This window comes from Mesoplodon mirus (genome assembly GCF_964341445.2).
Source record: "Mesoplodon mirus genome assembly, chromosome: 13".
Lineage (NCBI taxonomy): Eukaryota > Metazoa > Chordata > Mammalia > Artiodactyla > Ziphiidae > Mesoplodon > Mesoplodon mirus.
The window spans coordinates 37,422,612-37,450,405 of NC_138989.1; the positions used below are offsets into that span (position 1 = coordinate 37,422,612).

At 40.2% G+C, this 27,794-nt stretch overlaps 1 protein-coding gene across 1 annotated transcript; it reads right to left on the reverse strand.

The window, feature by feature from the left end:
- Positions 1 to 27,151, reverse strand: CLUL1 (clusterin like 1; the record flags this gene model as incomplete). Its single annotated transcript, XM_082640784.1, has 7 exons — positions 1 to 189; positions 4,736 to 4,950; positions 13,826 to 13,963; positions 17,902 to 18,334; positions 20,237 to 20,404; positions 25,732 to 25,880; positions 27,046 to 27,151. The coding sequence occupies 7 exons, from the start codon at positions 27,149 to 27,151 to the stop codon at positions 1 to 3; spliced, it is 1,398 nt and encodes a 465-aa protein (XP_082496910.1).
- Between the last annotated feature and the right edge of the window lie 643 nt (positions 27,152 to 27,794).

Consider the following 27,794-nt stretch of genomic DNA (forward strand, 5'->3'; position numbering starts at 1 on the left):
TTACCAAGATTTAAAATGTTCCTTAAAATGCTGTACAGCTTTGGCCAGCATGTAGCTAATGAAGTTAGAACTCTCAGCACTTTCTTCATGAGGGGTGGTGAGTGTGAAACTAGGGGAAGGCAGAATGCTTACCTCTGTCATCGTTACATCTCGTTTGGAAAAATTTCCTTCATGAACACCTGGAACTACCTAAGAAGAAGGATTATACAACAAAAGATTACTAAATTCCAGCACACATTCAGCATTAATTTAATACCACATTAGTCAGGATAGGCTAAGTTGTGCTGAGGTAACAAATTAGCCCCAGCATTCCAGTGGCTTCTTATAATTTATTTCTCACTCATGTTACATGCCCATCACAAGGGCTCTGAACCACCTAGATGCTCAGGACCCTGGCTGAGAAAGGAACATCATCTCACATGTGCTGTAGCACATGTAATAACGCACGGCTTTCTTTACATCCTCAGCAGAGAAAGAGAATGGATAATCACACACAGGCTCTTCTCTATCTCAGTCTAGAAATAACTCTTTTCATTTTTGTTCCCATTTCATTGGCCAGAACTTAACACATGGCACCATTTAACTGCAAGAGGAGCAAGAAAGTGTGAGTGAGCGGATGGAATATTTGGTGAGCGCTACTGTCTGTGTCACAGATACTAATGTGATGTACCAAGTTTTGTACTGAGTTTCCACAGGAAATTTACAATTTATGGCTGTATGTGTGATTTTTGTAAGAACCAGTCATCTGAAATGCATGTCGTTTACTTTCTTAATGAGTTCTCAAGGGCATATACTTTGATTTTAATAATTTAAATGAAACTGTAATGACATGCAACTTGATGTAACCTTAAGAGAACTATTTTGGGGCTTCCCTGGTGGCACAGTGGTTAAGAATCTGCCTGCCAATGCAGGGGACATGGATTTGAGCCCTGGTCCGGGAAGATCCCACATGCTGCGGAGCAACTAAGCCCATGCGCCACAACTACTGAGCCTGTGCTCTGGAGCCCGCGAGCCACAACTACTGAGCCCCTGTGTCACAACTACTGAACCCCGTGTGCCTAGAGCCCGTGCTCCACAACAAGAGAAGCCACTGCAATGAGAAGTCCGCGCACTGCAAAAAAGAGCAGCCCCTGCTCGCCACAACTAGAGAAAGCCTGCACACAGCAACGAAGACCCAACGCAGCTAAAAATAAAATAAATAAATTTATATAAAAAAAGAACTATTTTGAAAATGTGTTCAAATAAATTTCCCTATCAAAAAAATTAAGAATATTAAGAAGCCAAATTAACACTGGTGATTTCTTAATTCTAGTTTATAAAGCTAACATAACTTTCCCCCTTTTCCTTTTGATACATATAACACACATAAAAACTGCATAAAGCGTTTACATCTAGTTCAATAAACAATTATAATGCTAACATGTAACTACAACCTAAAAAGCATAACTTTTTTCACCTGCTGGAATTTGTATATTGTTTTACAAAAGATTCCTCTTCAGCATGTGCTGTTTTACAAATTTGCACTTTCCATTACATGATGAACTAAGAGCTGTTTAAAGAAAAATAAGTTTTACAAGCGGTTCAGCAAAGTGGTTAAGTCCAAGGAATCTGAAGAAAAGCTGTTTGGCCTTGAATCTCAATTCTACCAGTTACTAGCTGTGCGACCTCAGACAAGTTGTTTAACTTCTCTGTACCTCATCTGAAAAATCTGTAAAACAATCATACTCACCTTATAGGAACACAGAGTATTAAATGATCTAATACACGGGAAAAGTTCTTAGAACATTGCCAGACGAATACTGAGTGCTCTTTAGCAGTGATTATTATTAGAAAAATGTATCATTGAAAACCATAATTTTATTTTCTATGGAGTTTTTTGTATAGAAGTGTCTTTGTTATCAATACCATACATTTTAGTTAAATCAGTTAATGTTACTCAGAGCCACTAGAATGGAAGCAAATTGAAACATAGAATGGAAATCCTGACGATGATAAAAACAGTTAAATATTGGCTCTACTTTTCTAAAGATTGAAAGCACTGCTAAAATTTTTCTTAAAATTTTATTCTGGGCTTCCCTGGTGGCGCAGTGGTTGAGAGTCTGCCTGCCGATGCAGGGGACGCGGGTTCATGCCCTGGTCTGGGAAGATCCCACATGCCACGGAGCGGCTGGGCCCATGAGCCATGGCCGCTGAGCCTGCGCGTCCGGAGCCTGTGCTCCGCAACGGGAGAGGCCACAACAGTGAGACACCGGCGAACCGCAAAAAAAAAAAAAAAATTTATTCTTTCCCTCATTCCTTACAAGAATTTTTCCTCTTTAAACTAAAAGTCTATATTTGTGAGAATGATCAAATATATCACATTATTTTACTCTCCTAGGGAATGATCTATCTAATGAAGTAATAGAGAGTCAGCAGGAATTGATAGTGGCTTTCAAAACCTTTTGACTATGGTCTACAGTTATAAACACATTTGTCATCATGACTCAAAAACATACATTTCTTAGAAAACAAACTTATGGTTACCAAAGGGGAAAGGCAGCGGAGGGATAAATTAGGAGTTTGGGATTAACAGATACATACCACTATATATAAAATAGATAAACAACAAGGACCTACTGTATAGCACAGGGAACTACATTCAATATCTTATAATAACCTGTAATGGAAAAGAATCTGAAAAAGAATGTATAAATAAAAGAATATATTGACATATATATAACTGAATAACTTTGCTGTACACCTGAAACTAATGCAACATTGTAAATCGACTATACTCAAATAGAAAAAGAAAAAAAACCACATCTTACATATAAGTTATACACATATATAAACACACATCATGGAAATGAAAGTTCCATGACATATGCATCTGACTTATTAAATGCAATGCACTCTAATATTTTTTCTTCTGGTGTGTCCTATTCTGCTTTTGTTTGTTTGTTTGTTTAATGTGCTGGTTGTGACTCTCTAAACTTATTTCTCAAACTACAACCTTGTACCTTAAAAGAGAGTGAACCACTAGGATACAGAATGTCTTAGGTCAGATTGCCTAGAAGCAGAGCCTGAGATTCTGACACAGTTATTTATTAAGGGTACTTTCAGTAAAACTTTTAGGGGGATGAGGCGAGCAAGATAGAGAAGAGGGAGAAGCTAATCTGGGAGGTGGCCTTCAGGTGACCTCCAGCCTCAGCCTGACCCTGCAGGGAGCTCTGGAGCATAAGTGGCCCCAAGGACAACCCTTTGGAGAAGGCTAGGGGTGAGCAGTTAGCAGCAGCACCAGCTGGAGTTGGTAAAGGGATCCCGGGGGACTGTTAACATTACATGCTACACAAAATATTGTACCTTCAATTGCTCTGCCGGTGATTTTTGTATCTGGGTCTTTCTAGGAGCCCACCAATACCAACCTCATCAGAAATCACTTGCCTGGTGCATCGTATATTAATGTAATATGGTGTGTAAAGGGGGTGCATCAGGGAAGAAATTCAATCACTATTTTATGTTATGCAACAGGAGTTATTGATTGCAAGTGGGAGACATGGTATAAGTGCAACTTAAGATGGCAATGTTTATATGTGAATATTAATATATAACTGTGGGGCTTCCCCGGTGGCGCAGTGGTTGAGAGTCTGCCTGCCAATGCAGGGGACACGGGTTTGGGCCTGGCCCGGGAAGATCCCACATGCTGCAGAGCAACTAAGCCTGTGCGCCACAACCACTGAGCCTGCACTCTAGATCCCGTGAGCCACAACTGCTGAGCCTGCGTGCCACAACTACTGAAGCCTGCACGCCTAGAGCCCGTGCTCTGCAACAAGAGAAGCCACCGCAGTGAGAAGCCTGCACACCGCAACAAAGGGTAGCCCCCGCTCGCTGCAACTAGAGAAAGGCCGCGCACAGCAATGAAGACCCAATGCAGCCACAAATAAATAAATAAAAAATAAATTAAAAAAACAAACAAACAAACAAAAAATATATATATATAACTGTGTTTAATTTTCAAGGTAAGTCAGTACCTTGAGTATAAGGAACTTATACTCATTGTTTTACAGACATCAATTTTAAGGTAGCTATTATTATTCCCATTTTCCAGATGGAAAAACTGAGGCCTAGAAAGATTACAGAACTTTCCCAAACTTATTCAGCTGGTAAATTTCAGAGTCAGCCTTTGTTCTCAAGTTGCTTTACCTGAAAGTTTTCTCCCTTAAAAACGACATTGGCCAGGTTTCTTCACGGTTACTTGTATCTGCACTACAGCTCTAAGCAGAATTAGCCATCTCTGGATTAGAAAGTACTTTGTGTTTTGTTTGTTTGTTTGTTTGTTTGTTTGTTTTTTCTTTTTGCGGTATGCGGGCCTCTCACTGTTGTGGCCTCTCCCGTTGCGGAGCACAGGCTCCGGATGCGCAGGCCCAGCGGCCATGGCTCACGGGCCCAGCCGCTCCGCGGCATATGGGATCCTCCCAGACCGGGGCACGAACCCGTATCCCCTGCATCGGCAGGCGGACTCTCAACCACTGCGCCACCAGGGAGGCCCTACTTTGTGTTTTAAATTGGTTTTCTTTATAGAGTTTCTTGTTTTCTAAAGACCATGCACAAGTCAGCCTGAGTACAATCACAATGGAAGTATGAATATCCTTCTAGAGCCTGTTTTCAAATTCAGATGTAATTAATAAGTAAATTAACAGAAAAATCAATGTATGCACACTTAGTCTCCATATCTGCTCTTGAGTCTCTCCATTACCTTTATGAAATTGAAGACGTTCTTGGTTCCTAGGGTCTGGTTTGCCAGTTCTGTCACCCAGCCAAACTGCTCTCTCATCTTCTCCATCAGATATGTAGTGTCCTCCAAGTGATGCTGGGTCATCTGGAGAACCTGGGCATATTGCTGATTGGATATGTTGACCAACTCAAGGGCCTCGTCTACTTTTGAGTATAGTTTAGGAACATCAGGACAGTCTAGCAAAGAAGAAAGTAACATGGTAAAGAAAAAGGTATGTGGGACTTGGAGTTGGGTGTTGTGGATTTAAGTCCCAGCCCTTAAGCTTTCTACTTCCAGCCTTTTGACCTTGAGTGAGTTTTCAGCCAGGTACAATCGGCATGAATGAAATAACACTGCAGAATGCCTGCTCACAGAGCCAGCACACACTGAAGATTTAAAATGTTCCTTTTCCTTGTCTTCCTTTCCATAGTGTCTCTGAAGGTCATTAGGGCTGCTCACTTATACTCTCATCAGGACACATGGGAGATTGCACTTTTCTGCCACCTGGAAGTTGAGCATGGCCATATTCAAAGTGACGTGTCTTACTGCTGGAGGAATCCTTTAAGAATGGTTTAGGATTTATCACCCTCCCTCCCCTGACAGTGGAACTAGTTTTGCTCCATATGGTGGAGGCTCCATCATCCTGAGTGAGGAGATGTGCAGCAGAGCTCCCATGCAAGCTGTAATTGACAAGACACAGAGAGAGAGAAAGAAACCTTTGTGTTTCCAGGTCACTAAGATTCTGCAGCTCTGTGTTATTATTGCACAACAGTCCTTCTGAACTGAAACAGGGTTAAAGGAATTTATAGAGCTGCGCTGATGAGCATCTTGATACTGTGTAAAGATTATTTATCTGCAGACTACAGAAGTGTCTATGTGTTAGGGCATCTGGGATCATAAAAGATTGTTATTGTAGAAGAAGATCACAGGCTCTTTCGACTATGTCTTCTGCCGTTTACTAAGAAATCATGCCTTCAGGAAGATAGGGGTGGGGGAGAATCCACCAACCAGAAGCTAGGTGACTACCTCATCTCAAGCCTTAAAAATCAGTTACTGTTTCTTTTTGAGATGTAGATATAATGCAAGATCCTCCAGCCTTCACACTTTTCCAAAAATTGTGTTGGGATCTTCAGGAGAGGGAGACCTTTGTACTTGCAGGTAAAAAAATTTGCAATAGTGTACATTTGAAAAGTAATTCAAGAAAATATTTTGAAAACAAAGAGAGTCACAGTTAACAAAATACAGTGTACATTTGAAAGGAGATCCAGATACTGTTTTAAAATGTCTTCATTTGCAAGTTTAGAGTTGTTAACTTTTAGAATAGTGGTGTAGTTTTTTTTTTTTTTTAATTATGGGGGAAGAAGGTGGTGACTTCCCTCATGATATTAGGCAAGGAGAATTCTACAAGGGACACTCATTTACTCTTTTAGAGAGTGGAAAAAGATTTCCTTAAAATAAAGGTGAAACTATGTGCAAAACGCAATCGCATGAGAAAGGAAAAAGTAAAACTATCTCTATTCATAGATGACATAGTCATGTATACAAAAAATCCTAAGGAATACATACACACACACACACACACACACACAACTATTAAAGGTAATAAGTCAGGGCTTCCCTGGTGGTGCAGTGGTTAAGAATCTGCCTGCCAGTGCAGGAGACATGGGTTCGAGCCCTGGTCCGGGAAGATCCCACATGTTGTGGAGCAACTAAGCCTGTGTGCCACAACTACTGATGCCCGTGTGCCCTAAAGCCTGTGCTCTGCAACAAGAGAAGCCACCAGAATGAGAAGCCTGCGCACCTCAACGAAGAGTAGCCCTGCTCACCGCAACTAGAGAAAGCCTGCCTGCAGCAACGGAGACCCAGTGCAGCCAAAAATAAATAAATAAATAAATTTTGTTTTTAGAAAAGTAATAAATCAGCAAGGTTGCAGAACACAAGATCAATATATGCATATCAGTTGTATTTCTATACACTAACAATGAACAATCCAAAAATGAAATTAAGAAAATTCCACTCACAATAGCATAAAAAGAACCATATGCTTATGAACAAATTTTTTAAAAGAAGTGTAAGACTTGTATTGAAAACTAAAACACACTGTGAAAAAAATTAAAGATGACAAATAAATGGAAAAACATCTATTTTCATGAACGGGAAGACTTAATATTGTCAAGAAGGCCATACTTCACAAATTGACCTATAGATTTAATGCAATCCCTATCAAAATCTTAACTGCCCTTTTTGTAGAAACTGACAAGCTGATCCCAAAATTGACATGGAAATGCAAAGGATCCATAATAGCCAAAACAATCTTGAAAACGAAGAACAACACTGGAGCACTCACACTTCCCAATTTCAAAACTTACTACAAAGTACAATAATCAAGACAGTATGAGGGGCTTCCCTGGTGGCACAGTGGTTGAGAGTCTGCCTGCCGGTGTGGGGGATGCGGGTTCGAGCCCTGGTCTGGGAGGATCCCGCATGCTGCGGAGCAACTGGGCCCGTGAGCAACAACTGCTGAGCCTGCACTCTGCAACAACAGAGGCTGCAATAGTGAGAGGCCCACGCACCGCGATGAGGAGTGGCCCCTGCTCGCTGCAACTGGAGAGGGCCCTTGCACAGAAACGAAGACCCAACGCAGCCAAAAATAAATAAATAAATTTATTTTAAAAAAATAAAAAAATAAATTTATTAAAAAAAAAAAGACAGTATGGAATTGGCATAGGATAGATATATGGACAAATGGAAGAGAATTGGGAGTCCAGAAATAAGCCCTTACTTTTGCTGTCCATGAATTTTCAACAAGAGTGCCAAGACAATTCTACACGGGAAAGAATAGTTTTTCAACAAGTGAAACTGAGACAACTGGATATCCAATTGCAAAAGAAAGAAACTGGATCCCTACCTCATACCATATACAAAAATTAACTCGAAATGCATCACAGACTTAAGTGCAAGAACTAAATATATAAAACTCTTAGAAGAAAGCATAAGCATAAACCTGTGTGACCTTGGATGGGCAATGGTTTCTTAGATATGACACCAAAATAAAAAAAGAAAAGAAATAATGTAGACTTCATCAAAATAAAAAACTTCCATGCTTCAAAGGACATCATCAAGAAAGTGAAAAGACAGCACATAGAATGGGAGAAAATATTTTCAAATAATATATCTGATGAGTGTTTGGTATCTAGAATATGTAAAAAAAACCTCTTACAACTCAACAATAAAAAGACAAATAACAAAATTAAAATATGGACAAAGAATTTGAAGACATTTCTCCAAAGAAGACATGCAAATGGCCAATAAAAACATGAAAAGATGCTTGATATTATTAGTGATTAGAGAAATACAAGAAAAAAATCACAATGAGATACCACTTCACATCCACTAGGTTGGCTAAAATAAAAATGATGGGCAATAACAAGTGTTGTCAAGGATGTGGAGAAATTAGAACCCTTGTACATTTCTGTGAGAATGCAAATGGTAATCCACTTTGGAAGAGAGTTTAATAGTTCCTCAAAATGTTAAACATAGAGTTACCATATGACCCATATATATTTCATGGTATATACCCAAGAAAATTGAAAACATATGTCCAAACAAAAACTTATACACAAATGTTCATAGCAACATTACTTACAATAGCCAAAAAGTAGAAACAAACCAAATATCCATCAGCTAATGAGCAAATAAACAGAATGTGGTATATCCATATAATGGAATATTAAGCAGCCATAAAAAGGAATGAAGTTCTGAGAGATGCTACAGTATGGATAAACCTTGAAAAAATTATGCCAAGTTAAAGAAGTCAGTCACAAAAGACCACATATTGTATGATTTCATTTATATGACATACCCCGAATAGGCAAATTCAGAGACAGAAAGCAGATTAGTGGTTGCCAGGGGCTGGGTAGGGGAAAGGGGCAGGGAATGGGAAATGACAGCCAATGAGTATGGAGTTGCTTTTTTGGGGTGAAAATGTTCTGGAATTAGATAGTGATGATGGTTATACAACTTTGTGAGTATACTAAAAAACACTGAATTGTATACTTTATGGTATATAAACTATATCTTAATGCTGTTACTTAAAAAAAAACACTCACATGATCAGTGGGACCCACAGTACCTTAAGGCATTTTTTTAGTCACCATATAGACATGAGAATGAGTGTTTCAAGAAAAGGAAGAAAGAAAACCCACATTTAACAGGTGTCTCATGAAATGTGACAATATGCATCCATTAGCTTTTGTTGCACAACAAAAATATATTTATTATTTCTCATGTTTTTGTGGGTTGGTTGGACTATTCTTATGTCTGAGCTAGCTCAGCTGGGGCTGGATGGTCTAGACCCTCACATTTTGAGGGTCTCAGCTGGCATGGCTGGGACCTTTCATCTTCCAGAAGGCTAGCCTGGGCTTGATCACGCAGTGGTGGATAGGCTTCCAGTAGCAAGAGAGGACAACTTTAATTCACAAGTGCATTTCAAGCCACTCACATTTGCCAATATCTTGTTGCTTAAGGACAGACCCATGGCCGAGCCCAGATTCTCAGGTTGAAAAAACAGACTCCAGCTTTTGATGGGAGGAGCTGCAAAATACTGTGGCTGTTTTGTCTTTAATCTAGTGTGCATGTATCACCTTCTGCCTGTGAGTTTCCAGTTTATACCTGTGGTTGTCAAGCAATTATTAATATTGCCTACATCACTTTCAAAAGAGATCCAGTTTAATTGATAATTATATGGTCTCATGTAACAGAAACTGGGCTGGAGACAGATATTCCTTGGTATAAATTCCATGTGCCTACCTCCTATATTAAGAAATAAAATATAACCCAAACAGATGAACCCCCACTGTGACCATTCCACATCAAACTCCTTTATCTTGAAACTACTATTTTGAATTTAGGTGTATACATCTAGTACCAGTAACTGGTACGGAAAAAGAGCTACTTACAGTGAGTCCATTTAAAATTGGGACCAAAAATGTATGGTAAACAATGAAAAAAAAAGATTTATAATGTTTTGGAACACATTTCATTTATATTTTTCAAATATAAGATTATAATTACAGCTGTATGCTTAGCCTTAGAACAAAGAATGAGTCAAATGTTGATAAAAGAGGCAAAATCATTGTTTGACAAAACATACAAGAGTTGTTTGTAAAACACTGGAAGCAACTTAAATGTGCTTCAGCAGGAGAATGGATAAATTGTAATGTGCTTACACAGACTAACATACAACAATGAATTCGTGAAATTAGAACCACACGCATTCACATGACTAAATCTCCCAAACTGTACTGAGTGAAACACCAAGGTGCAAAAGAATACATAACATTTATATATTAAGAATATATAACATTTATATATTAAGAAATATTATCCAAAACTTGGAAACAATGCAGTAGAATGGCTGTGTGTCCTTTCAATGTCACACACAGTACTGTCTAAGAGGTCCACCCAAAGATTACTTAATTCTCTAGGGAAATGATCCTTTGTTGGATTTACTATTCACTGTTGATTCGGGCCAGACTCCACGAAATTAGATGTAAATTACAGATTGAAAAGTTGCAAATAATTTTTGTTGAGTAGAGACAAATTATTTTGGTCCGATAGAAATCATAACTGCAAAAGTTACAGTTTTATTGCCCTTCAGTACATTAACTAGTTTTATATCTAACTTTGCAGTCTTACTTCAACATTCTGTCTATCCTTGACTGTAAATACTTCAGTCTCTCCTGTACTCCTTTAAACCAGCTTAATCACTCTGCTCATTCCCTTATTAATGGAATAAATCAATCTTTTTTTTTTTTTTGCGGTATGTGGGCCTCACGCTGTTGTGGCCTCTCCCACTGCGGAGCACAGGCTCCGGACGCGCAGGCTCAACGGCCATGGCCCACGGGCCCAGCCGCTCCGCGGCATGTGGGATCCCCCCGGGACCGGGGCACAAACCCGTGTCCCCTGCATCGGTAGGCGGACTCTCAACCACTGCGCCACCAGGGAAGCCCGGAATAAATCAATCTTAACATGCTCATTTTGTACTTGTATGAGTCATATTTTTAAGCTTAAAAGTTATACTTTGACAATATAAAAACTAAAAACATGTAAAACATTGCTATGTATGGTATACGTGTGTATATGTGCTATATATAAACATATGATAAAAGTATAAAGAAACACAAGGAAAACAACAAGGTCCTACTGTATAGCACACGGAACTATATTCAATATCCTGTGATAAACTATAATGGAAGAGAATATGAAAAAAGAATGTATATATATATGTATAAGTGAATCACTTTGCTGTACAGTAGAAATTGACACATTGTAAATCAACTATATTTCAATAAAATAAATTTTTAAAAAAGAAATACAAGGAAATAATAAGCACCAAATTCAAAATAGAAGTTTCCTACTGTGTGGGGAATATAGTCAGTGATGGTGACAAAGGTGGTTAAAAGTTACAAACTTCAAGTTATAAGTTAGTACTAGGGATGTAATATACAACATGATTAATATAATTAACATTGGTATATGTTATATATGAAAATTGTTAAGAGAGTAAATCCTAAGAGTTCTCATACAAGGAAAAAATGTTTTTCTTTTTAAAAAAGTTTTTTAGGGCCTCCCTGGTGGCGCGGTGGTTGGGAGTCCGCCTGCCGATGCAGGGGATGCGGGTTCGTGCCCCGGTCTGGGAGGATCCCATGTGCCGCGGAGCGGCTGGGCCCGTGAGCCGTGGCCGCTGGGCCTGCGCGTCCGGAGCCTGTGCTCCGCGGCGGGGGGGGCCACAGCAGTGAGAGGCCCGCGTACGGAAAAAAAAAAAAAAAAAAGTTTTTTATATGAGATGATGAATGTTTACTAAACTTACTGTGTTAATCATTTCACGATGTCAAATCATTAAATTTATAAGTGCTGTATGTCAATTATATCTCAATAAAACTGGAAGAAAAAAAAACCAAAACGATTTCCTTATAAGGGGATAAAGAGGATGTGATGTGGAAGGGGCTCAGCGGGGGCTTCATCAATTCTGGTAATGTTTTATTTCTTCATCTAGTATTAGGCACATGTGTTTCTATTATTTTACTCTATATACATTTATCATAAAATATAAAAGTTTAAATTGTATGGGAGGGCTTTCCTGGTGGTGCAGTGGTTCAGAATCTGCCTGCCAATGCAGGGCACACGGGATCGAGCCCTGGGCCGGGAAGATCCCACATGCTGCAGAGCAACTAAGCCCGTGCGCCATAACTACTGAGCCTGTGCTCTAGAGCCCGCGAACCACAACTACTGAAACCCATGTGCCTAGAGCCTGTGGTCCGCAACAAGAGAAGCCACAGCAATGAGAAGCCCACGCACCGCAACAAAGAGTAGTCCCCACTCACCGCAACTAGAGAAAGCCCGCACGCAGCAATGAAGACCCAAAGCAGCCAAAAAAAAAAAAAAAAAATTGTATGGGAGCACATTAGGACAGCCTTTCCTCTGTGTTTTACCTTTGCAGCAATCAATTTATACTGCATGTATACTGTGTGATGATGTATACTGATTATTTGATATGTTTATACTGTATTATCTGATTTCTTATATATTGTCTTTCTTTTTTCAGTTTGTTGAGAAATAATTGACATACATCACTGTATAAGTTTTAGGTATACAACATGATGGTTTGGCTTACATATTCACAATATATTCTGAATTGATTACTGTTGTGGGTTTAGTTAACATCCATCGTCTCATACAGATACAATTAAAAAGAAAAAACATTCTCCTTGTGATGAGAACCTTTAGGATCTACTCTCTTAACAACCTTCCTATATATCACACAGCAGCTTTAGCTATAGTCATCATGTTGTACATTACAGCCCAAGTACTTATTTATCTCGTAACTGAAGTTTGTACTTTTCCTTCACCTTCTTCCAATCACTTCCCACCCACCCCCATCTTCTCTATTATCTTATGACAATCAGGGAGAGATTATTCTTCAAAGCTTTTAACTGGAAGTTAAAGGAAGTTAATGATACATAGGTGGCATGTTTGAGTGGGGCTATTTTTGTAAGAGGTCAGTATATTAGTGTATATTTTTCTCTTGTAAAAACTTCTGTTGTCTGTATGCAACCTTGTAACTGTGACTTGAAAAACAAACACTTGAATAATGAGAATCATGAGTACTTCAGACATTTTATTTAATCCTCAAAATACCTGTGTGAAGTAGCTATATTAATTTCATTTCCCAAATGATGAAACAGAGCTGCAGAAAGTCACCCAGGGAGCAATTCTGAAGAAATAAGACCCTCATCTGCTCTAATAAAAAGGTCCAGTTTATATTCAATCTCTTGCTCCAAATCTTAGCCACATTTTTTAGAATTTCCTTCCCTTAGGGCTTTGGCAAGGTAAAAAGCAGAAGCACAGGAATCAAAAGCTCTTCTTGGATTTTGCAAGAAAATTTGCGTTCAGACCCTAGCGGATGGGAAGTGACTTCAGCTGGGGAGGGGAAGGGACATGGGGGTTGGAGGAAAGGGGGAAGAGCCGGTGGAGAGAATTTTTCACCTGGGGAAGCAAAGAAAACCGCTCTTGGTCAGATCTGGGAGGAGGCGAAACGCGCTGCTCAGGGCTTGGGAGGAGAAGCTACTATCTGTATTTAAATACTAATTAGTAATTAACCCACCATCTGGAAAGAGTTAATGCCACTTGAAAAAAAAACTTACTTGGCTAAAAATTTGCTTACACATTTTGAAGATTTCTTCATGGGTGGTTTTCTTTCTCTGCAGTAAGAAGAAAGAAGTTGCCCTAATTTGCTCTGAGTTCTCTTTTGCACACAAGAGTGTTCGCTTGGTCTTTAACCATAAAAATTTTTCACGGGAATAATGAGGGAATTTTTAAAAGGGGAAAAGTAAATTGACCTACTTTTGAATAATAAACGTTTATAAAACTGCCCTGAACACCCCCAGACGGCAATGAGCACGCCAAAAAGAGCTTGAAGGGAAGCAAATGAATCACGATGCCTGTAAAAGTGCGATTTGTGACCTCTGACCAGAATACAGTCGAAACCCTGAGAACATAATAATCATTTACCTTCCCGTAGGTAATCCTGACATTTTTGGCATCTTGCGTGAAATTGGAAACATTCCGACGAGTTCTGGCGAAGTTCTCCGCACAGCCCTCGGCCCCGCACAGGCAATGCCGTCCTGCTCAGGCCGCCGTGGGCGGAGTCTGCAAGTAAGCATTTTCACATCAGTGTCGTTAGAGAGTTTGAACTTTAAAGGCATGGATAGAATGTCATTTCTCTTTCTAACCAGCACTTGCAAAATTTTTGTTGTATTCAATCGTAGGAGTGCATACTGGTGCAACCAGTTGCTAGGACAATTTGGCATCTATTGAAAAGTGCATGTATCCTTTAATCCAGCAGTCTCACTACTGTCATTTATTACTCATCATTACTATTATTACTACTTGCTTCCCCCAAACCCCACTCCGCACACAGAGGTTAATGCATATAATTTTATTTTCAGGAAGGAATCATGAGGAATTATTCATAGTAATTCTATTGGAAGAGAGACTTGATGGGGTGGGAGACAGCAGCTTTCATTTCTTTTGTTCCTTTGTATATTTAAATTATTTTAAATTTAGTGTGTCTTATTTTTATCATTATTATTTCTGATATCATTGGGGTTAACTAGATAGGGAATTGTAAGCCACTTTTCTCTTTGGGCTTCTATTAAAATTTTTTCTAGTAATTATTTTAATTTTTTCAAGCTGTAATTCGAATGTGTATTGGAATTCCAAAGATATTGGAAATGTCTGTTTCTTCAACTGGGTGGTAGGTATTTATTACTATTCTTTTTTGCGTTTCACATATATAATGTTATAAACAGTAGGTCAAAGATTTAGGAAAACATCTAAAGCAGATCAACTTTTAAGAAACTTTTTTTTCCCCCTGGAATAATTAACCATCCATATAAAAATGATGATGTAAAAAGAAGTCATCCCCAAAAAAAGAAAAAAAGAAGTCATCCAACAGCAAATTGACAGTTCCCAATTGAGTGTTTCACATTAGGAAAATTTTTTATTAATTTTTAACCTGATGATATTCTGTTATATTAAATCCTTGATGTTAAAAAATGAAACATTTCGAGATAAATTGTGAAGTTTACTGGGACTTCCCTGGCGGTCCAGTGGTTAAGACTCTGTGCTTCCACAGCAGTGGGGCAGGGGTTCGATCCCTGGTCAGGGAACTAGGATCCTGCAGGCCGCGTGGCACAGCCAAAAGCAACAAACAAAAAATGTGAAGTTTATTGTTTAAAAACCTACGAGACATTTGCTAGATCCTCTGGTGGGTAAGGCAGCCATCCCCTTTGTTGAATAGAAGTCATTTTCTCCCATTCCCTATAGATTTAATGGCATCTCCTCTCGCCCCAGAGAACCCCTGTGAGTTCTACTGTAGAGCAACTCTGCATTATGTGCTGTTAATTTTGTCTTCTCTATTAGACTCTGAGTCCTTTGAGAGAAGGAATTTGGTCTTGTCATTTTAATCTTGTCATTCTTCCGTAACTTCCTCTGTCATTTCTCTTACGATATGGTAGTGTAATTGTTCACTGACCTGTTTTTCTTTCTCTGGACTAAACTCCTAAAAGTTAGGGGCTGTGTCATCTGTGTCATAATCATTGCTTATTCACAGCATCTAGATGAATACCTGGTATATTCAAGGATGGCAAATTGAGGGCTATATGAACCAACTCCCCATGCTGTACTCATGAGAGTAGCCCATCACCTACCTTTGGCCATGCCAGAACAGAGCCTGAGGACCCTTCTAGGCAGTTACTTCTAGTAAATCATCTACCCTCCCAACTTTCCTGTTTCCCCCATGGGAAAATTAAGGACAGCAAAATTCTCCAGGGCAGGATTAAAACCCAGAACTTCCAGCTCCCAGCACCCAGCACTCCCAGCTCCCAGCACCCAGCGCTGTGTGGAGCTACTACACCACAGTTTTATTGAATGGATCTCATCTATTCTCTCCAGGGATTTGTAAGCCAAGTGAGGACAATTGCAAAAGCTATCTTATTCTGTTTCAACAGATTCAGCAACTGAAGTCTGGAAAGAACAAAGTAGGAAAGAAATTCTTTCATATGGAGACTAAAATGAAACAACACTCAATAAAATTTAAAAATATATTAAACAAGATATTTTATATTTTTATCACCTTTTTCCTTTTAACAGTGTTCATTATTCAATTTTAGCTACTTTTCTAATTTTGGCTCTTAGGATGATCATGACAAATAAAGCCTATCTGTGAAGGCTGCCAGATACATAGTTTACACTCAGAAGATATTAACCACTGTAACTGACAGGAGGCAGCTTTCTTATTGCTATTGTAACAGATTCCACAGATTTAGTGCTTTGAACAACATAGATTATTTTACAGTGCTATAGGTCAGAAGTCTGAAGTGGGTCTCAGTGGGCTAAATGAAGGTGTTGGCAGGGCTGTTCTCTTCTGGAGGCTCTAAGGCAGAATCCATTTCCATGCCTTTCCAGTGTCTGGAGGCCACCCGCCCCGCCACCCCACCCCACCCCACCCCACCCCACCCCGCCCCTTGGCTCCTATTCCTCTTCCTCTATCTTCAAAGCTGGCAAAGTAGGGACAAGTTCCTCTCATGAGCCTGTCTCTATTGATTCTTTTCTGCCTCCTTCTTCTACTTTTAGGAGCCCTTGTGATTTCATTGGAGCCACCTGGACAACCCCAAATACTCTCCCTATTTTAAGGTCAGCTGATTAGCAACCTCAATTCCATCTGCAACCTTACTCTCCCCTGCTGTGTAACCTAACATTTTCACAGGTTCTGGGGATTAGGATTTGGGTATCTTTGGAAAGCTATTATTCTGCCTACTGCAAGGGGCAAAGGTTTATTCTCATTAGGTGGACTTTCTAGGGGCAATAGGTTTATTCCTCACCTACCACCAGTCCAGAAAAGTGATGGAAACCACACGCAAATACCCCACAGCCCCTGCCTGCCTATTTTTGATAAACTGTCCTCATGTACTCAATCTGGGAAGAGAATCTCTCCTCTGTTGAGCTTGCTGTCTGGTTAGGGTAGGGACACTGGAGAGAGAAGAGTATAAAGGTGTAACAAAGGCTTTTTTGGTTTGCTGTTTTGTTTTTGTTTTTACTTTCTGCACTTGCAGGGGACCCTGGATCTCCAGATTATCACTGAGGTGATGGTGGTGCAAGGAAGGAATTGACTAGTTTAGATTCCTCATGTAAGTGGGATATAATATTTGTCCTTCTGTGTCTGGCTTATTTCACATAGCATAATGTCCTCCAGGTTCATCCATGTTGTCACACCTGGCAGGATTTCTAGAAGGAGCCCGTTTCATTTTTTGTTAGAGAAGAGCATCCCTGTCCTTGACTTAATGTTCCAGAGAGATAAGTCCAAGGAAACACAGATTCTACCTGTGGCCCACACGGCAACTCTCATTTCTGAGATGCTGACTCCCAGGCTCTCCACAGAAGCCCAAAGAAGTTACCTCCTTCTGCCTTAACAACATAAAGCAGCGTTGCTTTTTCCAATATGGAATATCAGAGGGCGTGAGTGGTATTGGAAGAAGGTGATTATTATCATTTACAGAAATTTCTACAGTCTTGGGTTTGTCTCTGAGTATTTTCTCTGGTTTTGTGCATAAATGATGTGATCTAAGGGATTACAGTAGTGATGCAGAGGAGGTCATGGAAGGTACTAAATGTGACCTGGTTTTACATAGCACTAAGCTTTCTTCCCAAACTGGAAGTTGAGGAGCCTGGACTGATTTTAAAGAAACCCCATGATGTTCAGGCAGAATAGAACCAAGCATCTGCCTGAGTTTTAATAAAGGAGGCAACTGTCTTTTTCAAGTTCTCACCTTACCAGCATTTTCTTTTTCAGCTTTGAAAATTCGCTTTAGAAACAGAGAACAGCCCCACAGAGCTCTCGACAAAGACGGGGGAAGGCTAGTGTTTGGCAGACCTCAAAGCTTTTTCTAAGAGGCTGTGAGACTTTGATTATCCATAAACCATCACTCTCAGAAACATTGTACAATGACTTAGAGATGGCTACCATTTCCCAGGTTAAATAAAACTCAACTTTAGTATAGATATCTAAATAATCTTTTAATACTTGCCTTTGTCTTGTTTTGATAAATCCTCGATTGCCTTCAGCATCTCAGTAACTGTTGCACTGACACTTTGATAAATAGAGAGACTGAAATTACAAAACAACTGGAAGAAGCTGGGAATGTTCCAGCTTTGCACAGGATGTGCTTTTTTTGCTGGTTCTTTGGAAAAAGCTGGAAAAAAGTAAGGCTCCATGAAGTCTGTATCTGACATGAAATATGATTGAAAAGCCTGGTCAAATTCTTGCTGCATCTGTTTGAAGACGTCAAAACTCCTGTTATAGAGAAATCCCACATCCACAGTCAGTTGGCTGAACATGTTCTCTATCTGGGTCAGTTGTGCATCTTCCTCAACGAACTTCTCACCGCTGGGAAGGTCTTTTTCATTATCTTCATGGAAAGGAAACAGAAACTGATATATCTTCCTGAAAAAGTGTTCGAGCTGTGGGGTGGGATGGGGGACAGAAATTAAATAAATTAATTTTCTTTTGGACTATTTTTTTATTGTGAATTTTAATGTCAACTTACAAGTAGTCATTCCAAATCAAGAATAGTTCTGGGCAAACTAGGAAAAGGTGATCCACTTTAAGATAATTTATTAACATTCATGTACCTGGCTTTGACTTTGACTATGGAAATAGGGTCTGAAGTTCCTCCTGGTTTCTGTTTGCCTACCAAGGCCTAAGAAGGCCAAGTTTTCAATATTATTGACAAGCCACAGTCCTGATGTACTGGTGGTGGTTGGCATGCATGGTTTTAGACCATGCAGCCTGAAAACTGTGAAGAAGGCTCTTGTCTTTCACCTCTGCCTTAGTGCCTTAGTTCTTTTTTCTTTTTTTTCCTTCAGTGGCATGCCATTTGTGTCTTTATGCTCTCCTCTTTCTCATCTCATAAATTAGTCCAGGGAAAAGATCAATACATTCACACTGAACTATAGATGCTTAATACAGCTAAATAGGTTACTTCGGGATGTTACATATTACCAGTGATCAAAGCCCTCCTTGGCTGTAGTCAAAGGAATGAAGCTCTAATTATAGAATTTCCTATTCAGGGGGAGATCTTCCAGCAGTCACACCATGTTCTACTTCATCTATGTGACACATAAGTTCATGCCAGAACATAGTTGCCCTTGTATGATAGTGATATGACCCTGTTGTATGTTTTGGAACATAGCAACCATCGAACATCACTGTGGGAGCACTCCCCACCCCTGCTCAAGGGCTGTTCAAAGAATTCTCCAGGGATTCTTAGAAGACTCATGCCTTTCTCAAAAAGTAATCTGGGTGGATCATCTGCCTCTCCCTCGGCCGGCTTCTGTTTACCTGAACCCAGCCACAAAAATGAAACTTTAAAGGCCCAAGAAATTGTCATAAAGTCACACAAAAGGCACAGATAGGAATGGTCCCCAAAGCTCCTGACTTCCAGCCAGTGCTCATTCCAGTATACTCTGGTATGTTAGAGAGTGGCTATAAAAATAGAGCAGATGCAATTAACAGTGGAGGCAAATTAACTTGGCATATGAATTATCCTAGGGGTTGTTCCTTCTGTAATTGGGGTTGGCACTGCCAAGACAGGTGCAGACTCTGATTACTGCATGCTCTGATATGGAGAGGGGAATTTCTCTTCCACTTCTTGAAGGGGAAGGGAAATTCAGGCCAAGAGAAGAGGAGTCTTTTATGGGTCAGAGCTCATCCTATTCAGGTCACCACCCTCTGTGATTCCCTCTGCCCAGAAGAGAGCCAAACGGGACAAAAAAGAAAATATGCCAGTCCTACAGGACGTGCATGGATGGGGGTAAAGGGGACGTGAATGTGGACACGTGTGTGCACGGGCATGTGTGTGCTGCCACAAGAGGGCAAGCCCATTGAAGGAGAGACTCAGGAGGCAGAGGACACCTTCAAAGGCTTGGCCTCCAGAGAAAACATTAAAGCAGGTTGAAATCAGAGACTATAATACTATTATTCAAAATGCAATTCAGCAAACATTTACTGAATGCCTACAATGCTTAAACGAAGGCAGATAAGATATGGTTCCTGCCCTCAAAGAATCTAGTGGGAACCTGTCCATAAATAACAAATACAAGGCAGAAAGAGTCAGGGTATTTCTGAGAGATACACACAGTGTCCTGAAAGGGAGGGACAAGCACTGGATGGCTGTTCTAACTTAAAAATTATATATCCACAAATGATTCATACATAAGCATGAATGCTAGATTCTAGGTTGCAAAGGGCCAATATCAGGTCATCCATATCTATTCTAAATATTAACATAAGTTAATTTTTAAAAGTAAGCTGAAGCACATACCTTAAGAACTTAGAAATCTTGAGCTCTATTTCTCCCTTACCTTGTTTTTCATAGAGGACCAACTGTTTTGGCAGGTTGCATAAAATCTCATGCAGTTACTTTCCAGGCAAGATTTGCATTCATCCCAGGAACCTGTCAAAGACACCTGGCATAGCCTTTCTTCCTCTTCTAGATGTTCTTGAACTTCATTCATAAGTTTCAGGGCCTCCTAATTAAAAAGTAGAAACACACACCCTATGTCCATTTCATGACTCTATGTGTTGTACCTTAGTTGATTTCACTCTTTACAAAATGTGCGTATTCTAAACTAAACCTCTGGGAGTTCCCTGGTGGTCCAGTGGTTAGGACTCGGCACTCTCACTGCCAAGGGCCCGGGTTCCACGATCCCTGGCTGGGGAACTAACATCCCACAAGCCCTGCAGGGCAGCCAAAAATTAAAACAAAAACAAAAAATACTAAACCTCATTCCTTCTTCAAGACCTTAGCGTCTGACAGATCTACGCTGAAGCTTTCTGTTAACTGAAGAGCACTGCTTGACCTCTACTGAAGACCGGGCAGTTCTTATTCACCTGTTCATTCGTACAGTCAACAGCTGTTTATTGAGTGCTTCCTATGGGATGGACATTCGCTCCCTGTGGGTGAAGCAACCATGAAGACACAGCCCCTACTCTGCTGAATGACTGTAACTGATCTGTTTACTTGTCTGTCTTCACTTCTGGTCCTTAAAGGATGTGGAAGATGTGTTTTTAAGGCTTACAAAGTTGACACATTTATTTCCTTCATGTATGCTGCTTTTAATTTTTGTATGTTCTTAAACACGGCAAGGAAGCACAATTCTTGTGTATCAAATCAAATCTTGTATATCAAATTCCTATGTACCATATATCACAATTCTTGTAGTGAGTTGCATTCTAATGCTGCATTCTGAGGGGCTTCGTTCTTCTCATCCACATTCCAAGCACTCCCCCTTGTGGTGCCTGCTGTACTCGGCCAGCTCCCGCCCAGCAGAAGCGACACCTGTCCCTGAGAACGTCAACCCTGCCCCCAGAGCTCCCCCCAGGCCAGCCCCACATAGACCCCCACCCCCACCCCGTCTCCCTGCAAGTGTGGGCTTCTGCAGACCGGCTCCCTCCAGGCCTGAGAAGTAGTTCAGGGGATTTAGGGGATATAATGGACCTGTCGGTAAGGAGAAAGCCTCAGAGTGGATGAAGACTCCCTTAAGTGAAAAAAAAAACACGAAGGAGCACAATTTCTAACACCAATGTAGTATGCACTTTTACCTATAGGAAAAGAAAAAGAAATCACCCTTTCCTGGCATATTAAGTCCAAAGAAACACCTGGGCACTGACAATCCCCCTACATTTCCTCTGCAGGGCTCGGATTTTTCAGCTGCCCTCATGGCAGGATTCTGGGGCTAAGCTGGGTGTCATTTGCTATGTCCCACATAAGAAACCTGGCAGGGCTCCAGTCTGCCAAATGCACCTCATGATCCAGACAGGTTTAACTTGTCTCTTTGGGCTTTGCAGAACAATTTTGGAATCCTACAACTTCTCAACGAAGGTTGCCTCACCAGGATGGGCAACAGTACTGCCCAGATTTTCTCAATCAGTCTTTTAAATATTCTGCCCATTTTCACTATAAACTAAAATCCCAATATGTCCAGTTACAAACTACACTCACTGTGGACCCTTGGGCAAATTATTTAACATCTCTGAGCCCCTGTCTCCTTCTTAGCAAATAGGAATAACTGTAGGATCTACCACTTAAGGTTTCCTATTAAGTGAGATGAGCAAGCAAGGCACATAGTCCGAAATCATCTGATTTCCTTCCACTCACCTCCAAGAGTGTAACAAGAACCAATGACCAAATCACATGGCCCAAGTTTTGGTAACAACTGAAATGTTGCCATGGAGGAAGTAGGTCTCTGGTTCAGGAATGCCTTGTCCATGCCTTCTGCTTCCCCCTAAATGTTCCACCCAGTGATAGATTCCATACTTAGAACTCTCTTCCTGCAGTTCAAAGTCCCGCACAAACCTGGATGGGGGTGAGGGGGGTGGGGAATCACTTGAAGCTGCTTTAGGGTTTCCCACTTTAGTAAGAGCAAGTTTCAGATGCTCGCACTAAATATAAATAGGGAGAAGCTGATGAGGAGGATCGAGATTACACTGGATCACCTGAGGATGGGATGTGTTTTGTTCTGGGAGACTTGTGGGCACCCACCCCATATTTGTCAATTCGTAATTTGTGTGAAGTATCCTTTATTTTAGATTGAAAATAATTTTAGGAAGGGAGACTCAGGGTTAAACAGGTTTTTCCTTTTTTAAATGAATTTTTAAATGAGTACCCAAACCTTAAGAGTATAATTCAATGATTTTTTTAAAAAATAAAATAAGTAGGTCTTAAGAAATAATAAAAATTCTACTAGCTCCTGGGATTCTTCAGGGTCAGAAATGAAACTAACACTTGCTAACCTGACCCACACCAAGCATTCTTTCCACAGTATGTGCTCCCTCCTTGGCTTTCCAGGAGGCCCGGGAAAGGGAGAAAAACAGAAAGTCACTGGGTCTTCCACAGGCACAGCGCCAGTGGACTTTCTCCTGGGTCAGTCATGACAGGGTTACAACATTGTAAAGCAACCATACTCCAATAAAAATTAAAAAAAAAACAACAACAAACATTAATTAACATCTCAAAACTCAGTTTCCTTAGCTGTAAAATGAAAGTGATGGTTTACTCAGATGTTGGAAGGACTGCAGGTGATAATGTGTTTTATAAAGGGCCTGTGAATGATATCTAGTGTGGTTATTCCTGGTGGCCAGACTCACAAGCCCACCAGGGAAGAACACAGCTAGAGGGGCTTCCACATTTTCCTCATGAGGAGCTGGTTTTCATTTCCTCAAGATCTTTTGATCTCTGCCAAAAGGGAGGAGGGCTTCCAGCTGTTGGTCAAGCAATCTCCTTTCCTCGACAGGGACCCTGTGCAGTGCAGGGAGAGGGATGGCTGCAAAATCAACCAGCTGGTGACAGGCTGACTACAGCTTTGGGGTCCCAGCCTGTGATGTAGCCCTGCTCCAGTGGATCAGGGGACACCCAGTGGCCACCGTGAATTCCAGCAGCTCCGGAGCTTGGTAACCCCCAACTTTATAGGTCTACAGGTCTAGGTGTAGATCAAGGTCTAGAGAAGAGATATTAGAACTTGTATTTGTGTTTTTTTTTTTTTTTTTTTTTTCTTTTTGCGGTATGCGGGCCTCTCACTGTTGTGGCCTCTCCCGTTGCGGAGCACAGGCTCCGGACGCGCAGGCCCAGCGGCCATGGCTCACGGGCCCAGCCGCTCCGCGGCATATGGGATCCTCCCAGACCGGGGCACGAACCCGTATCCCCTGCATCGGCAGGCGGACTCTCAACCACTGCGCCACCAGGGAGGCCCCGTATTTGTGTTTTTTAAATTTAAAAATCAACTATGGAAAGGAGAAATGGGGAGTTGTTTAATGGGTATAGAGTTACAGTTTTGCAAAATGGGATGAATTCTGGAGATTGGTTGTCCAATAATGTGAGTGCATTTTTAAAAAAATATTTCTTTATTTATTTGGTTGAGCCGGGTCTTAGTTGCAGCTCGCTGGTCTTAGTTGCGGCATGCATGTGGGATCTAGTTGCCTGGCCAGGGATCAAACCCGGGACCCCTGCATTGGGAGCATGAGTCTTAACCACTGTGTCACCAGGGAAGTACTGTGAATGTATTTAATATTATTGAACTGTACTCATAAAAGTGGTTAAGATGGCAAATCTTATGTTATGCATATTTTACCACAATTAAAAATGTTTTCATGGGGCTTCCCTGGTGGCGCAGTGGTTGAGAGTCCACCTGCTGATGCAGGGGACACGGGTTCGTGCCCCGGTCCGGGAGGATCCCACATGCCGCGGAGCAGCTGGGCCCGTGAGCTATGGCCGCTGAGCCTGCGCGTCCAGAGCCTGTGCTCTGCAATGGGAGAGGCCACAACAGTGAGAGGCCCGTGTACCGCAAAAAAAAAAAAAAAAAAAAAAAAAAAAAAAATTTTCATGAAAATAAAATTTAAAAGTAATTTACTCCCAATTTTAAAATTTAAAATATTTTCCAAATTATTTTTGTTATAGTTTTGATATCCTCTATAAGAGTATGTTGGAAAATAAATTTTTAAAAAAATTAACTGTTCTGAGTGTTATGTTAATGGTTAATGATATTAAACTATGAGCCATGCAATGTCTATAATTTAGAAATGTACTGAGCTTTATACTGTAACATATGAACAGTTTTTAATATGCCCCATAGACACTTGAATATAATGTATATTCTCCATTGATAAGATACATAGTTTGGACAACAACTATTAGGTAAAGGTATTTGAATTTAAAAAATTGATGAGGCTAATGTACTATTTCACATGCACTGGTGCTTGTGTCAGGCCATTGTGTGTGGCCAGCTGTGTGTGAGGACCCTGTGGAAGAGACACTGGTTGCCTCTCTCTTTGTTCACTTGGAGCCAATTGCAATGACTTGCCATTTAAGAGAACTGGGGTAAGTGATGTTTTTTAACTACTTTTAACTAAATCTGCCCTCACAAAATGAACAGGAGGCTTTAAAACTTTCTTGAAAAAAACCGCCAGCAGATTAAAAAATATGAATAACTTAAGCTCAGGTAGATAAGAAGCAAATGGCAGGGCTGCCACTTTTTCATTACAAACTCTTTGGCCTTGTGTCAGTAAAAATATGTTGATCTAATCAGATTTGGCAATAAGCTAAAAAATTTTCAAAATATCTAGATTATTTGAAATATGGACTTAATCTACCCAAGCTAATGATGATCCCTAAGTGCATTCTGTGCCTTGAGATAATAACGGTAGCAATTCACATGTCTAATTTAATAAATTAATTAAAATGCATATATTCAGGAGTGGATGCTAACAATAATTATGGTAATAGGGATGGGAAAGAAAAAAACTTTGGAGGCCACTGATGTAGCCAAAAACTCCTACTTTTTTTTTTTTTTTTTTTTTTTTTGCGGTACGCAGGCCTCTCACTGTTGTGGCCTCTCCCGTTGAGGAGCACAGGCTCCGGACGCGCAGGCTCAGCAGCCATGGCTCACGGGCCCAGCCGCTCCGCAGCATGTGGGATCTTCCCGGACCGGGGTACGAGCCCGTGTCCCCTGCATCGGCAGGTGGACTCTTAACGACTGCGCCACCAGGGAAGCCCAGGGAAGACACTTTTGACACAATATCCCAACTCAAAAGGCACCAATAAAGCATTTTTAAGAAAGCAGCACTTCCCAAACAGAGCCGAATCCCCCAAATTCCCGAGTTTGGAGTCCTTCGAAGGCCTAATCTACAAGGAATATGTTCTTTGAAGAAATCTGAAATTTTCTTCAAGCTCTTCCTCCAATAAGGGCTGCTCTCCAGAAAATCTATGATTAGGGTAAATAAGTAATTCCTCCAGTGCACTCAGACATGCACTATTTATGGTCCAGATATAGTTAAGGACAGGTATGATTTTCAATGACTGTACCTGCTTTTCTTCTCTGCATTTCTTCAGGGTTCTCATTAGGTTGCTATGTTCCTCCTCTCTTCTTTCCATCAGGATTTTCATTTGCTTCATGCCAGTCAAAGCCTTCTTCACCTCTTCATCTATATCTATCTCCCCAGCCTTGGAAAAACCTAAAAGATTACGATGTAGTTGTAGTTTTTTCCTGTGAGATCTGATCAGATTACAATGTATCAGAACACAATGAGTTCACCAACTTTTCATGTTCCCCCAGCAGAGGCTTAATTGTTTTTTTTTTTTTCTTAACAGCATCAAACTTTGAAAGCAGATCACAATGATTTGGGCTGTCAGCTGCCACATGGACACGGCTACCACCCGGGTGATACCTTCTGTTCCTCACTTCTGAACTTCTAGCCAAGTCAGAGTTCATTTAAGCCTATTCTTATCATTTTCCTCAGGGCCTGTTTTCATTTATCCAATTGTTTTTCTTTCCCTTAAAACTCAAGTGTGTTTATATTAGAAGAAAACATTGAATTTTCTTCACAGACAATTTATATTAAATGCCCAACTGGGAACCTTAAACAGAGTGAACAATTTCCTTTTCTTTCAGCTTCAGTTACCTTCCCAGGAGGCATAAAACCTAGAAAGCATCTTGTATAATGCAAGATTCTTTAATAACATACTGGACATCTCTTACACCCCTTTAATAAGCCTTTAGTGAGTATGAAATTCATGATTTGTCATTCTCTCTTCACAATAGCCAATGTGGCCACCAAAAGAGCTTAATCTGGTCTCCAAATTTAATTACAGGTCCCCAAAAAGAAACATTTAAACTGATTTATTTTCCTAACTGTTAAGTACTCAAAGCATATCTCATCAAGCAAAGGCCACAAGTTAATGAGCACAGACCAACCAGATTCAATATCATTATAACCCATTCTTTCACTATCTCAAGAATAACTGCATGGATTACTTTAATTGTTTAAATTTTTCAAATGCTAGAAAAGAATTTCACTGTTCATTAAAACTGTTCTCAGAGGACACCAAACATCTGGATGAGACCAAGTAATGCAACCCAAAAGGTTGGCAAGTTTTATCTCTGTGATGGCAAACATCTGGATATGTGGACCATTCTCAGAGACGCATTTGGAATTTTCTATTTTTATCCAGATGCTTGGCGTCTTGTCTACTTGGCTTAAGTGCCTGGAGAACATCTCACCGTGAAACTAGAGGGCATCCTGAATATGGTTATCTCTCAACTGTAAATCACCGTAAATGCCAGCAGGACATGCAAACAGGCACATGGGACAGAGCACAGATAAAGAAACCAAACATTACCCTTCAGGCCTCCACGGATAGCAGTTTTGTCCTTCCAAGTAGGTGCACAGTGACAATCTTTCAACCACAGCAGATACACAATAAACACCAAGAGTGGCAGCTTCATGTTTCCTCTGTGACTGCAAAGGAAAAATAAACCTGCATCAAATGCCTTAGGTTAAGTTAGTTTCTACTGGCATCAACTGAAAACACATGGTGATCCGAAGCATTTTTCTGTCAGTTTTTCTTTATGACTTTAGACAATGTATGCTGATATGGCTGAGACATAAAGAAACCTGAAATCTAAATAAATTTTTTAAAAAGACAGCCCAAGTCCCTATTTTGTTTACATTCTTCCTGACAGTTAAATAAGGTCATCATCTAAAGCATTTGAAATTTAGGGCAACCAATAGCATGGATAACAGCCCCATAGAATCCAAACTATATTTTATTTCCTTGTCAACAGTAAATATCCCCAAACACAGAATTAGATATGTCAAAGGGACTGTTTTTTTTCAAAATTCAGAGCCCACAAGTAAGTTTTAACCTAAATGGCTTACTACTTACTTTTTTATGAAAGCCAAAACCCCTCAGATTTTTCTCATACATCTTATAAAGTCCATCAGGATGTGTGAATCATGCACAGTTAAATTTGTTTCTTCTCAGATAATAAATTTCCTTTTAAATTTAATTTGATAAATATTAGTTGCAAACATTCCAAATAAAAATGTATGCTTTCATAAAGTTATATCTATAAAATAACTTAGATT